This window comes from Accipiter gentilis, chromosome 7 (assembly GCF_929443795.1).
Source record: "Accipiter gentilis chromosome 7, bAccGen1.1, whole genome shotgun sequence".
Classification (NCBI taxonomy): domain Eukaryota; kingdom Metazoa; phylum Chordata; class Aves; order Accipitriformes; family Accipitridae; genus Astur; species Astur gentilis.
Window position 1 is genome coordinate 15,911,921 of NC_064886.1, and position 14,607 is coordinate 15,926,527.

The 14,607-nt window shown below is 46.9% G+C and overlaps 1 protein-coding gene across 4 annotated transcripts in view; it reads left to right on the forward strand.

Moving 5' to 3' along the window:
• CORO1C (coronin 1C) overlaps window positions 1-14,607 on the forward strand; it is a 48,734-nt gene that overhangs the window by 16,008 nt on the left and 18,119 nt on the right. For 3 of the 4 annotated variants that reach the window (XM_049806212.1, XM_049806211.1, XM_049806210.1), the window contains exon 2: window positions 3,217-3,416. The exons of the other annotated variant lie outside the window; for it this stretch is intronic. In XM_049806212.1, coding sequence (XP_049662169.1) covers window positions 3,222-3,416 — 195 coding nt within the window. In that variant the 5' untranslated portion in view covers window positions 3,217-3,221. The remainder of the gene's footprint in view (window positions 1-3,216; window positions 3,417-14,607) is intronic. 4 annotated transcript variants of the gene reach the window in all.

Here is a 14,607-nt window from a genome sequence, read left to right on the forward strand (position 1 = left end):
TGCAAGAACACCCCTGCTTCTTCAGGGTGGCCTGGTGTCATCTCTTCTGCCAGTGAGGGATGGAGCTGGCTGGGAGGAAGGGGGTGATGCTGCTCCTGCACGCCGCCGGCTGCAGGAGTTGAAGCTGTGGATGCAAAAGTCTGGGCAGCGGAGCCCTGCCTGCCGTGCAGTGCCCAAACAGCTTACGGCTGGGAGGAGCCCTCTCGGGATGAAAATGTCTGACAGGTCTCTGAATGAGTCTAGATAAATTAGTAACTGGGTGTGGAACTGCATTTTTTTATGATGTATCTTAATTGGGCCTCAGGCAGCTCGATAGTACGGCGTGTTTCTTGTCTTTCGGGGATCTTTGAGTCGAAATTCACGTTTTCTTTGAGCGTGATTCAGTGGGGCTGGGGCTCGGCTGGGAACATGCTCTGAATCCACCCAGGGACTGGGGCTGGTGCCCCTGGATGGAGCTGTGCCCTGCCTCACCCACCCACCCTCCCCGCTGGGGACGGCCACGCGCGGATCCCTGGCGAGCCCACCAAGCCGCCTGCGTTGGCAGCGCTCCACCTCGAGGCACGCTGTGCCATCTGCTTCGGCAGAGTTTCTCCCATCCATTTTGGATAACTTAATCTCTTCCTTTGCCTGAAAACAAAACAAAAACCTGCACTGCATTGCGAGCGGAGCAGTTGCATTTTTTCCCCCCCCAAAAATGGGTGCACTTCACTGCCAGGTGACTAATTATCTGTCTCCTCTGCATAATGGTTTGCTCCTAATATTTCACAGTCCAATTGCATGAAAGGTACTGTCTGCCCTACTCCATCCAGTTGTAGAGCGGAATGTGAACTCTCAGGGTGTTGCTGTGCATTATGAGTGTAGGAAGAAACCCGTGTCTGGATTTTGCACTCTTACCTGGAGTACGTATGTACTTGGCTGGAGCTGGAGAGCAGCTCCTGGTTTATGACTTCCCATTACGCTGCGGTGTCACCAGGCGTGTCCAGCGTGGAACAGGCCTTTTATTTGTGCTGTGAGTGAAATAGTTGGCAGAAACTGTATTATGCAATTCTGTTAACATGTTAAGTACAGAGGAAGCCTAAGTTCATCTATAATATGATAGTAATCGTTACTAATTTATATATAGCTTTTTTCACGTGGACCTCTTAAGCGCCCAGGCATTCACAAAATCTTGCACTTAAAAACTACACCTGTTTTTTCGTCAGCTGCGTGAGTTCTTAATAAAATGGTGTTTGTGGCACTTCTGTAGCTTTGAAAAGACAAGAGTTAATTGGGGAGATTTAACAGGACATCAGTATGGAAATGGTACCATGAGAACTGCTGCGGAGAAAACCCACCTACTCTCAATGGCTGGAAATAAACGCAGAGCCCTTCGCGCCTGTGTCACCAGCTCGCAGGCTTCAGGTCATCGGTGGCTGAAAGCCATTGCCATCTGCTTGTCCCGTATGAAAGCTGTCGGTGGCCTCCACCCCACACCCGGGGATAGATACCCCATAATTGGTGCATTTATTAGCTGTGTCTGCAGAGAAGCTGGCTCTTCCCTGAACAGGTAACTTGCTGACTGTGCCCCTTGGTCTGGGCTTTGCTCTTACCATCACACCGGTGACACTGATGGCACTTGCACCTCAGCAGCGGGTCTGTGTCAGCAGCAGCTGCCCAGGCTGGAGACGGAGCTGCTGTGGAGATGGCCAGTGCCAATTCCCAAATGCTTCAGCTGGACATGGCTGGGGGGAGCTGGTGGAAGACAAATACTCTGATTATCTTTTTTCTTATCTATGTGGAAACTGAAGTGTTGCACTTGATAGCTGTCTGTTAGGTTAATTGTAACATTTTTCTACTCTTCAGACATATTATGTGACTGCTTATTTGCCATCTTTGATGAGTGCTTTCCTCTAGTTACTCAGCTTTTTGTTGCTGGTTTGTGGTTTTTTTTTTAAACCTCCAAGACTACAAAACACCCATCATTCTGAAGTCTCTTTTTCGCTACAGTTTCATGCAAAGCCTTTGCAGTTAGAGACAGACGTACAACCTTTTATCACTTTTGCTGCAGACAGGCTGTGTAGAGGGAGTTGTGCTCAAGCCATATTTGGAGTCTCTCACTTGAGAGCTTCAGGCTGGTGGGTCTGGAGAAAGAAGCTCTGTGAAGCTGAGCAGTTTTTCCCAGCCTCTGCATGTGCTTGGGGACCTACTGGGAGGCGAGATAGGAGGTGGACTCTGCTTATTTTTATTTTTTTAAATTTTTTTTTTTTTGCTTTCCCTAGAGACTGGGGCAGAAATACTTTTCTCATATGTAAAAGCAAGATGCTGTATGGAGGCTTCTTGTTCTCCTGCGAGCACTGATTGAGGGAGAAAATCTTGTATGGCGGGAAAAGTCCTTCCCAGATGCAAGGGCTCCGTAAGGCTGCATGTGTGGAGGGCAGGACAGTCGCTGTCTTCCAGGGTTGGTGTTCGTATGTGGTGTTGTGCCTGTGTCTTCTTCCAGGGCTCGAGTGCTGGAATTTTCCACCCCAGTCTCTTTCCCTCTATTCTAACTCAAGCCTTCTTGAAAATTATTTTTCTCAAGAGAAGAAGTGCTACAGACACACTAAGTTAATTTGAGTCATTAGCTTGTTTCCATTACTCCTTTCTGCCTAGGAAACTAATTTTATTATTTTTTTAGTGAGATTTTGGAGTTAGAAGAAAGAAATGGAAGCTAGTGAACATGTGGAACCATTTCACAGGAACACCAGATTTTGAGAGCTTGCATTTTTATTTACATCTTCTAGACCCTGTCTGACTTGAAAGTAAACAAGTTCAACCCAAGACCAGATTTATCCCCGAAAATATGTGGAGACTTGGTCTAAAAACTGCTTTTAGGATTAGGAACTTCCTTTACCGCAATAAGAGAATACATTTACAATGGGAAAACTGATGTTTAACCGGCAAATTCTTTCTGTAAAACACCCTTGGAAGTGCAGTTCAGTTGTGTTTGGTGCAAGACAGCCTGAAACTTTATTAAAAACCAAAACAAAAGGCAAAACTGGCTGAGAACTTAGCAGGTCTAAAGCAAGGTGCAGGAACAGTGAGTGAAACCGTATTTCTGTGTTGCTGGAAGCTGGGTGATGGTGCAGGCGAGAGGGTCCTGTCCCGTGGAGGTCCTTGGCAGGCATCTTCTGGGCAAGCAGGAGGTCCCTGCATCTGTAACTGATCTCCTTCTTTTGACGTTCCTCTTCTCTGCAGACACAATGAGGCGAGTGGTACGACAGAGCAAATTTCGGCACGTGTTTGGCCAAGCGGTGAAAAATGATCAGTGTTACGACGACATCCGCGTTTCCCGTGTTACTTGGGATAGCTCCTTTTGTGCAGTAAACCCCCGATTTGTTGCAATAATTGTAGATGCTAGCGGTGGCGGAGCGTTCTTGGTGCTGCCTTTGCATAAGGTAAGTGCTTTTTGAAAGTTTCTCGCTATGACATGCTCAGCTTTGTTGTCATTTCGGCATTTGTTTATGAATAACATTAAGGCTGTGAAGTCTCTGCCGTGTTGTGACAAATGCTGCTCAGTAGTGCCATGTAAGAATCCATTTAATGTCTCTGTAATCAGTGTAATGCTTCCTGTACATGAAACACAGTAAATAAGTGGTTTGCTTGACTAATCTGAGCCAATTTTTTATGGCAGAAGTTTTTACATAGACTCATACCCCTCATGAATCATACTCCTAATACTCTTTATTTATGATAGCAGTGGTCAGGTTTTTGCGCTGTCGGGGATTTGGCTTTCTGAGCTCTTCGAGTGTCTCTTAATTCAGGAATGCACCTGAACCTAACTACTTCTTGCAGCCCTGTATCAGATGGATGCAAAGGAGCGAGCTGGTTCCAAGAAAGGCATTTCCATGGGCCTCGTGGCCCTGGCATCTCAGCTGGTCTAGACTGCTGCCAGCCCCTTCAGTTACTCTTTCTCTGTACGGTATAAGACAAGAATAATCTCGGTAAGAAAACAGCTCCTCCAAGTACCACCGCAGGTGTCCCACAGTTCTCCCAGATCACAAGGCTGTGTCTAGGCTTTATTATACTTCAGCCAGATCTTGTTATCCCCTAGTACCTGACATACCGAGGAGAGGGGCTTCATCTGATCATGGGCAGGGAAACACCCCTTATATTATCTACTGTGCAAAATGCTGCTAAGTCTCCAATAAATAATCTTTCAGTGAGCCCATATCTACATTCTACTACTTTCCCTTACACTTTGAATTTATTTGTAGAACCCCAGGGGTGTGCTTTGCAAAATATGCGGAAAAGTTGGGTTCCTGTCCGTCAGCCATGAGAACGGTCGGATCAAAGGTTTGGAAGGAGGCTGAGAAGATGGGTACAGAAGCCTTCCTGGCAGTACCTCTTATAATGCTGTGGTATAAAAGCACGCAAATGAGCAGGAGCAGTGTCTCAGACTGAAATAAATTCCTGTTGACCCCTGATACAGCATGGAAAAAATTGCAGAGCATCTTTCTTTTACCCTTGTTGGAGGGCGGTGCTCTCATCTCCCTTTCTGATGCTTAACCAGCAAATTCTTGTGATGAAAGTCTTTTTCTGTAACATTATTTTCTTTGTGACCCTCAAGTTTCTCTTAACTATACACTTAAGATGTCCTCAGTCTGTCATCAGCCCTGTCCTTTTTTTCCTAGCTCCATTTGCAGATCTGCCCTGTTTATATATAGAAATAGTGACCAGAATTGAATATAGCATCCCACATGGCGAGTGCATTGCAGGAACAGAGGCAGCGAGTTCTCACTTATGCCTCAGTTGTGCTAAGCGAAGCAAGCCAAACCCTTAGCCTCCTTTAAATAGCTCTCCATTTTGCTATCTTATTAACAGCCCTTTGCAAATATTCTGGTTTGCGGTCATCTTAAGGCCACGTGTCCTGCTCTTCCCCAAGCCACGCACGATGGCACAGATCTCGATTAGAAATTCCTTGCTCAACCCGGCACGCAGTTGCACTCGTGTTGCATCATGGCACAATCAAATGCCGATGGCAGAGGATGCGCATCCCTCTTTTTCTCTCACTTCCCAGTGTTTTCTCAGTCCCTGGCAGAAATTCTTGCTAATTCTGAGTGATCTGGCCTTTTGAATTTTTAAGTGCCATCTTATGTTTGGGGTTTTTTACGTTTATTCAGTTATTCCTCCTGCCCTCCTCTGTATTTGTCATTGCATTTGTGCCCTCAATGATGTTCCTGTCCTGTTTTATACAGCTATTTAATATTCACATATGAGAAGGTTTCATGCAAACCTTGAAGTACTCTGTTCCTGAACCCCCCAGCCTGACACGTTCTTTTGCAATGCAACATGTTGCTGGCTTTGCTCTAACCAGTTCCTATGTTCCTCATTTATTTTTATAGCCTCGGCTGATGAAATTGTTCCTTCAGTTCCTTCAACACCCTAAAATTTTGATTTCTGTTTGAGCCCGTTTAGCAGAGGTATTCATCGAGTTCCCACAGCAAAACCCTTGCTGTTATGGGGGGGGGGGGGGGAGGGGGGGATGATAAAAAGGGGGTCAATTTTAAAACATGGGTTTGGTATGATTTTAAAATTAAGCCATAAAAATACACTTGCTGCATTTCAGAGCCTTCAGGAGGCTGCCAGAGTCTACAGGGAAAATGGCCCTCCTAGAACTTAATTGTATCGTGTCCGCTCAAATCCAGCACTGTGCGGGTCACTCTGAATTACTTAGAATGTGGCTTGACCTTCCGTGAGCGGTGAGCTGAGCCTGCGCTTCAAAGGGCCCGTGTAATCCCAGAAAAGCAGTTTTTACTCATTTTAAATGTCTTTTTCCTTGCCAAGTTTCAGTAATATTGTGTTTTTGCTGTTGTGGCGGCGGGTTTTTGCTGCCAGGCGGGCGGCTCCCGGCTCCCTCCCCGGCCGTGGGCAGCGGCTGGGGGTCGGGAGGGGCGGGGCGGGGTCCGTGTGTGGTTTTTTTGGGGCGGGATGAGCTCCCCGGGACCCCGCACCGAGCCACCCATGTGCTGGGGAGGAGAACGCCGGGGTTCCCCGCCCCGCCCGCCCCGGGGCGCGCGCCCGCCCGCCCGCAGCCGTTCCCGCCGCAGCGGCACTGCGGCGGCCGCGGCTTTTTACCTTATATGGTCATGGCAGCGCTCGGGGCCGCCGGCCGCCGCCGCTCTGATTGGTGGGGGCGGGGACGCGGCGCGGCAAGTGCGCGGCCATTAACCCCTGCGCCGCCGCGGCCCCGCCGCGCCCGTCGACCTGCCCCTTTCCGCGGCTGCGCTCCCAACCGCGCCGCTCCTCCGCTGCCTGCCCCCGCCGGGGCGCACGGAGGCGGTGGGGAGGCTCCCTCCGGCAGGCCCCGGTGGAGAGGTGTGCGGAGACGCAGGGGGCTGCGTCCTCCCTTCCTCCATCCCCCGGTGCTCCCCGCAGAGCCCGGTGCGGAGCAGCAGCCGGGGCTGGTGCAGCTGAGCCGGGCGTGCTGGCAGTGGAAACGCTTTGTCTGAACTTCCTGTTTTCTTGCATGCACATGTGCAGGGTCTTTGCCAGGAACTCGCCATTCCCATGCTCCAGCAATAGCCACGGCCACCGTCTGAGTTGCTGAAAATTGCAATTCCCACAGGTTGGTTGGTCTGCAGAGAGATGGCCTCTGTTTGGAATGAACTACATATTTTTAAAAAGCTGTAACGTGTATCAGTTGATGGTGTGTAGGCGATAAGAGAGTCAAGCGTATCACCATTAACTGTACACACCAGGGCAAAACACCAAAAACTTGCGTGTTTATTCTGAACTACGGGCTGACTGGTACCGAGCAAAGCGTTAGTGTAGAATATTGCCATTAAACTGGAAGCTTGCAGGCTTCTAGAGTTGGTTTTCTTTGAGCCTTATCCCAGGCAAAAAAGCGGGTGCATGGGGAAGGAACCCCGGGATAAAACTCTTCAGTCAAGTGGTGCGTGCCTCAGCCTTTGCTGCTAGATTAGATGACGATCACCTCCAGCATGGTAAACGGTCGCTGTTGTTAGGGAATTAAGGAAGAGGCAGGCAGGTAAGGGAAGAAGCGATTCTCCTGCTCGCATTCTGTGGAGATCTCCGGTAGGAGCAGAATGGGTGTGTGCTCGGTGGCTCTCAGTGCCCAGCTCAGCTGGCAGGTCGGTGCTTTCACAACAGTGGCGTGCAAGGGCTGAGAGTCGGCCCTTGCAGCCCTCCCGTGCTCAGCCTGGATGGGGCAGGTTGCTTGGTGTTCAGGTGGTGGTGGGCTCGTCGTCTTTGTTTCCATGCATCATTCCAGCAGAATGAACTCAGGACTGCGGGTTATCCTCTGGGATGCTCTTAGGAAGGGCTGTGCTCCTTGCTGTGCAGTGGTCAGTGTGCTCGTGTTCCTTCAGATGACAATTGAAACAGCAGGACAGAGATCTCCCTGCCTCTGCTGTCAAAGGAGAGGGGTTGTGGGGGATCTACCTGCCCAACTCCATGGGTGATCCCTGTTTTACAGCCCAGATGAAAATTTTCTGGGTTTCTTGTTGTGTTGGGGAAGTGACATGCAAATACCTGGGTTTAGGGCATGGTTCTGATGCTGGGTCTACGTTACAGCAGAACTGAATGCAATTATTTTTTTTCCCCCTCCTTGAAAAATCTTCGCTGTTTGTATCTGCAAAGAAGAAAGCTGCTGCAAAGGGCTCCTTTTTGTTTCAGTTCATCTAGAAAGATGCCTTCAGCTGAAAATCATGTTATGTAAGGCCTTTAGAAGAGGCTTATTCAGTCCCCTTTGGATATACCTTTTATTAGATTTTCCATTTGTGTGCCTGACTTCATATTGCGTTCCCTTTACATAGGCAGCATTCCTACAGAAGCTGTGATCAGATGGGTGCCCTGAGAGGCAATTAGCGCGTGGGTGGGTGAGTGCACACCTCAGGAATGATCTTCTTGAAGGAATATGTTGTTCTGCAAGTGACATGCCTTACTGTTCAACCATGGCATATGTAAGTTGTTAATCAGCTGTTCCAGATTCTCATTCCTCCAGGAAGGACTGGGAAAAAAAAAATCATCCTTTTCTAAATTGTGTGTAAAATAAAATAAGGAGGTACTGCTGTGATGGGTTCATTGAGCCCTTCCAGCAATTTTAGGTGGAGTGTGGATGGAAGAATGTGAATTAAAATGAGTTGCTGTTGTCTTGACTTTGGCTGCCATGGAGCCCCTGTCGGTACTAGTGCTGTGGGTCTTATTCATAGCAGTGTCCCTGTGAGAGAAGTTGGCAAGGTTGAAGACTAGGAAGGGATATTTCCCCTTAAATTTTGGTCAGACTTCCACGCAGCTCCAATTAGTTTTGAATGTTGGGTGGAGGCGATTAAAATTCAAGACAACTCTGCAACAACTGAATAAAAAAGCAAGACATTGGTGGTTTTTAAAGATCTGAGTTATCTTGTGACTAGTGGAACTGCTAAAACCTGGTTTCTTGCAGATTTTTCCTATATCCACTCTGCCTAGAGGAAATGTTCCCCAGCTCCCCTACACATCCTTTCTCTCTTGGCCCATCAACACGTGCACACCTCCCATGGGTGCCTCACTAGCCCAACTGGGGTGCCTGTGCCACTCGGGAGGGATGTGGGCTTGAGTTATAACTGCACCTTCCCTAATGGGGCACTAATTTGGATTTCTTTCTTTTATTTCACCTTAGATTTTTCTCTAAAGCTGATTTAAAAAAAACCCCAAGGTTTATATTTATCACTGTCAGTTTGATTCCAATGGATCATCAGATTCTAGTGTACTAGGAAAGAGAGGGCAGGCAGTGTGGCTAATAAATCTCACTTCTCTAGGAAAGCAAGCAGCAAATCCTGTCCCCTGCCTTATGGTCAACCAATGGTTTGTACAGATATTGTTGCAGTTTTAAGTCTTTGTCCAATAATGAAAATGGAAGATGTGCTTGATAGTTTTGTCTGCAAGCAGGTATGAAAAAGAGATTGTTGCGCTTGGAGAGCACTACGCATGATCAAGGTCTGCCTTCCTGTCTGTATGCAGTGGTTAAAACGGAGTGTAAGGAGTGGAGTACGTCCTCAGAAGTTGTGTATTTGTCCAATATTCAGATGAAAAATAATGTTGCTCTGCCAGCAGCATGAATTTCTGAGTTGTTGTCTCCATGGTGTAATGTCACTGGTTTGTGTAGGATACAAACATACATACGCAAACCATACATAGATGCACACTTAGAGCAGGGCTGCAGGTGGGCCTGAAATGGAGAGTAAAATCCTGGTTTAGCTGTTTAAAACTTCCAACTAAACTGAGATCTTGGAAGTCCAGGGACAAAATGAGTTCAACAGAAATGGTTGGAACAGAACACCTTCTTTCCTGGGATCTGTCCAGACTTTCTTCTGTCTCCTCCTTCCCGTCTGCATTTTTACTGGTCCCAGTTTGTTTTGCTGTGGACGGTGCTGGAGTCCTGGATTGTCCCCAGCTCTTGAGGATGAGTGTGTTTGGGCGACACGAGGCTGTTATTCCCCATGGATCCTTTTTGGGCACTGCCTCCTTGCCCAGCAGCTCTGCCCGTTCTGGATGGGTGCTTGTCTTCCACTGCCCCCTGAACTGCAGCTGGGTTTTACCACTTTATCCCAGAACCCTAAACTTTTAGGACACGGATTAGTTTTCCTTCAGTTGGAAAGGTAGTACGGGGAATTGACTGCTTTTGAAATCATACTTTAGGGATGGAACAAAAGAGCAACTCTGTAGCTTGTTAATTTTAATGTAATTTCTGGGCAACAGGTCTCTTTGTTTTGAATCTCTGCATCTTCTGCCCGAAGGGCTTCCTCAGCTGAAAGTTAGCTGAGTCTGAAATTTGATTTTGAAATGTGTTTAGAGCTTTCCTTTAGAAATGGGGATGGACATTAGCTGAAATGCTGGAGCTGTGCTGCACACCCAGCTCCGAGTGATAGGAGTTGGCAGTTCGGGTTGGGTTTTGGGGGGGTGGTTTGTGTTGGTTTTTTTCCTTTTTTAAAGCCAGCATGTGAGTAGCTGATTGTTGCAACTAATTCTGTGAAGGATTCTGCAGAAAAACATTCCCTTTTCCAGTGTAAAGCATCCTGCAGTTGCAACCAGCTCTTACGTCTCTGTTCTCTGGTCAGCTGCAAGCACCCGCTGTAAAGGATGGAGTCCCCCAGCTGCTGCAGCTCCTCTCCCAGCAGTGGGAGATGAACCTCACCATTGCTGCCTGCTCCACCCAGCTGCCCACATGCCTGAAACCCTCCAAACTGTGCTTTGAGTTGCGATGCCAAATCTGCTGGGGCCACGCAGTGCCGTGGTTTTCAAAGCCCTGCTCTCGCTGCTCAGGCAGGGTTGGCTTTGTGCAGGATTCCTGTCTGTCACCGCGTTTTTCTTCCCTTCTCTTTGTGCATCCATTTAGGTCTGGGCACTCCGGAACAAGGACCTTTGTCTCCATTCTGTAGCAGCCTGTAATGTCTACTGTAATGTCACAGCCCTGCAGCTGTCAAGGTGATAAAATGAGAACAGGAGCACTGCTGAGGGTTTTTTGGAGGGCACAAGCAATGTTTGTAGTGGTCTAGTTTGAAAGCAGTATGTAGTTATGAATGCCTAAAAGTCTCTTATTGGATGGCATTACAGGAGACGTTTTGGGAGTCATAATCTTCCAAATTAGTTATGGATGCCTTGATTGGTTTGCTGGGTGACTAATGTCTATTTGTCATGGTCACGAGAGTGCAATGCACTTTCGTTACATCCTTCTGCAGTTTTTTTTCCCAACTGCCTCCTGCATGACCAGCTGCTGCAACCAGAGGTGGAGGTTCAGCAGCCAGAGCACATTAAACCTCACTCGACTGGACTTTGTGAAACTTGAGTTTGTTGTAAGGAAAAGGCACAATTTGGCTAAGAAAAAAAGGAGTATTTTTCTCTTAACAGAGAAAAGGTACTAGTCAGTTTGTATTTCAGACTTTACAGTTGTGACCTGGTTTCCTTCCTCAAACTTCTGCAAAGTAAGGGTGGGGGAATTGCTTTCGCTTGTGCAACTTGATGCCACTTCCCTATTTTAAATGGTGATCTTAATGAGTACAACTATGGGTTGGGGGAAGCAGCTGTTCCTAGTGATATTTTTACCATAATCCATATCCATGAGCTGTTTCCTGCAACCAATTGCCCTTTTCTGGCAGAGACGCAATTGTAAGACAGTCAAATTAATTCATAAAGCTACTGCTTTTAGGAACAGTTTTCCTGTGCCACTTACCTGTCCCTTCTGGATTTAATGACAATTGGTTTCTTTCTTCTCATCTGTCCTTTTTTTCTGATCTGGGATATGTGAAATCACTAAATGAATTCCATTTGGTAAGGTCAGCTTACCACCTGCTGAAGGACCCTAATATTGAGTGTGCTTCTAGTCAATGCCATCCAGCATATTAATAGTAATCCTCAAGTTCACCTTTTTGGCTAACTTCTTATAAAATACAACTCCAAGTTTCAAAAGCTGTTACTGTGATGTGTTGCTCAACCAGAGTCGTAATGGATTATGAGAAGGATTTAATTTCTTGAAGTCGTACCGAGTTAATTTTAAGCTGTGTATCAGCACTTGAGATTTATTTTAAATCCTTAACTAATTAAAAGATTACATTTTAAAAATAAATAAATCCCCAAACCTGGGAGTATTACGGTAACATGAAAACACACCCATTTGGCAGCAAAGTTGCAAACCTCATGGTGTTCTTGTGGCAGAGGCATCTATTTTAGAGGGAATTGTATTTAGAAAGATTGGATTTGGTAATTTTACAAGCTGGCGTTTTTTTAATACCCTACTGCAGGCTTCCTGGTCTTTCCCTTTTGGCAAAGTCCTCCAAATATTGTTTTTAAAGCTCTTCTGTGCACAGCTAATTGCGCACAATGCCAGGAATAGGAGTCCCCTACTCCGGAGAGGGGAGAGCTGCTGGGAGGAGGAAGCCTGCGGCGTAGCCTGCATGGCTGGTATTTGCAAAACTGGCTTAGAGAGGTGGTGAAGTAACACATTTGAGTTAAAAAAACTACTCATTTCTCACCCTGCTGGGTGGTTGAGGGGAAGGTGTGCTGGGTCAGACCCTGGGGTGGTGACATGGGTGGTTGTCCTTCGGCAGCCCGTTCAATCCCCTTTGAAGGGTTATTATGCTTTCTAATAAAAGTGTTGGTTTTTTAAAGTGGAGCAGATGAAGTGCATTTAGAAGCGTTGCTGAGGAGAGCTCTTGCTCTTTCTTATGTGTTCAGGAAAGCACCGTTGTTTCCTCTGCCCTGCGAAGACAGTTTTGTGTCTCTGACCACAAGTCAGTAGCTTCTCTGAAAGTGGTGGGACTTCTCCTAGCCGAACTGCAGCTTTGAGCAGCGCTGCAGCCTTTTGGCCAGTAAGCCCTTCTGTCCATTTACTTCCTTATTTATTCTCATTTTGCTGTTTTGACACTATTCTTCGTGGACCCTAGTGAGCAGCTGAGTTGGTCCTCTCGTACAGTAGTGCCATGCCCAAGTGTAGAAGTTGGTGCTGCTGGGCTGTGCATCTCCCCTGGCATTGTCTTCCTCTGCCAGACCTTGGGGAGCTGCTGTGTTTGCAAGCAGTGTGACATCTCCTTCTCTTGTTTGTACTGTGCTTGCTTGGTTTTGTAAATTTTTTGTGAATAAATATGCTTGAAGTTATTGCATCCCCCACACTGCTGCTAAATAACATCTCATTTTCCCCATCCTTACTCTGTCTGTTCCCTTGTTAGAAATGGTTTTCGTATGTCACTAGCCACATCCAGGCAGGAAAAGGGTGCACTTTACAGATGATGCAGATAAGCATATATTTACCTGTACCATGGTGCAAAGATATTTCTGCTCAGTTTGGTTTAACTTCCCCTTTGTGCATCTGCAATTTCTTCTTGATCCAGATGGCTCTGGCCCAAGAAATGCATGCTGTCCTTGTCCAAAACAGCTGCACCTGTGCATCCATCTCAAGTTCCTCAGCTTGATGACAAGACCGAGTTTTATTCTAGCTTGGTGACAAGACTGAGCTTTACTCCAGCTTGCTGCTTTGCCTGCCAAGGGAAGAGGACTTGCCCCCCCGTGGGAGCTGGAAGCCTGTGGCTGCGCTGGTCCCTTCTGCTTTCAGGCAGTGGGAGCTCCCTCTTAGCACGGGCTCACACGGAGCCTCCGTCGTCTTGTTTTTCTAGCTGCCTTCAGAGCACTGCCGTTTAGTGAGCTAATGGAAGTACAAGATAGCTGGTTTAAAAAATGAGCTCCGTTTTAGGTGATCAAAAGCAGGCGGTGGGGTTGCCTGGTCCCTGTGGTCAGCTGGCTGTCACAGGCAGTTGGCTGCTGCTGCTCATGCTGTTCAGGTTCATCGTGATCAAAACTGAAAGGTGAAGTTTGTGGTTTAATTTGTTCAAATTGAATTCCCACCCCCCTCCCCCCCCCAGTAATAAATTACTGTAAAAACTCTAAACTAAACTGACAAGCAGTCGTGCAGCCTGCAAATAATTACCATAGGCTCCTCTTCAAGGATTACTCTGAGCCCTGCCTAGGAGCAAGAACAGGTAGTCACTGACATCTCGTGGTATTAGTCGTATTTTTTATTTTCATTTAGGTCTATATTTGTATTTAGCTTGTAATGTGACTTCTGAAATACATTTGTGTGCATATGCTCTGGATGGTTCTTTTTTTAATTAGATAAATTAAAATGGATGGACTATACATGTCAGTTGGATGTATTAATTTTTTAAATCCTATTTCACGTTATGGCATCCAAGAGGGATTACACAGACTTTAATTTTTGAATGTCTGGTTTATGGCTTTTCATCTACAGCACTTTCACTTTTAGTAATTTCAAAAGCATTTGAGTCAGTGTTTTTTTGAAACCTAAATTTGGCCATTTAGGAAATAATGGTTGTTTTGTTTCTGTAACTTAAGTCTGTTTGGATCTGTATCTTGTTTTGTTGCTAGTAGAGGTCTTCAGGTCAGTAGTCTTCAAAAGCCAGTATCCAGCATTATTCTGTTTCTTTGTATGTAAGACAACGCTGAATAGGAACAGCCTTCTGCATGGAGATGGGTAGGAGGCATATATTAAGAGGTGTCACCTCCAAGGTTGGGGAATGTTACCACCGAATGGCAGAAGTGAAATGCCAACCATTTCTTCTGCATGTCTAAACATGAAAGAAGATGACCCCATCCCAGACCTCTCCTTCCTGTCTGTCTTCTCCCAACGCTCATGAAAAGGCCATTGCGGCATTCCCTGGAAACAAAACCCCTCAGAGTGGGACCCAGGTTCTGGCCCTGGAGGAGCAGGAGTCTGCTGCTCATCCTGCCACTTGCTTCCCTTGTGTGCAAGACTTGACCAAGAGCGATAATGATGATTAGCTAGAGTGATTTTTATTTCCTTTCATACAGAGGGTATTTGGTGCATCAGCAGCTTGAAGGGGTCAGTTGCTTCAGGATAGGAAGGGGCTCCATCAGCAAAATGTAGACCCAGTTGCCAAAGTTGGTGTCTGCAACAACTGTGTTGGCATTGCTAGATTTGTCTCAGTTAAGTGGGAACATCTCAGCTTGTTTTCTTGGAAAGTTTATCTGTGTAGTGAGCTTGACTTTGGCAGCGTGCTGGTGGCCATGGTCCTCTGGCCATAGAGAGGCAGGTATGGGTCGGGGCGGGGGGTGGCTGTG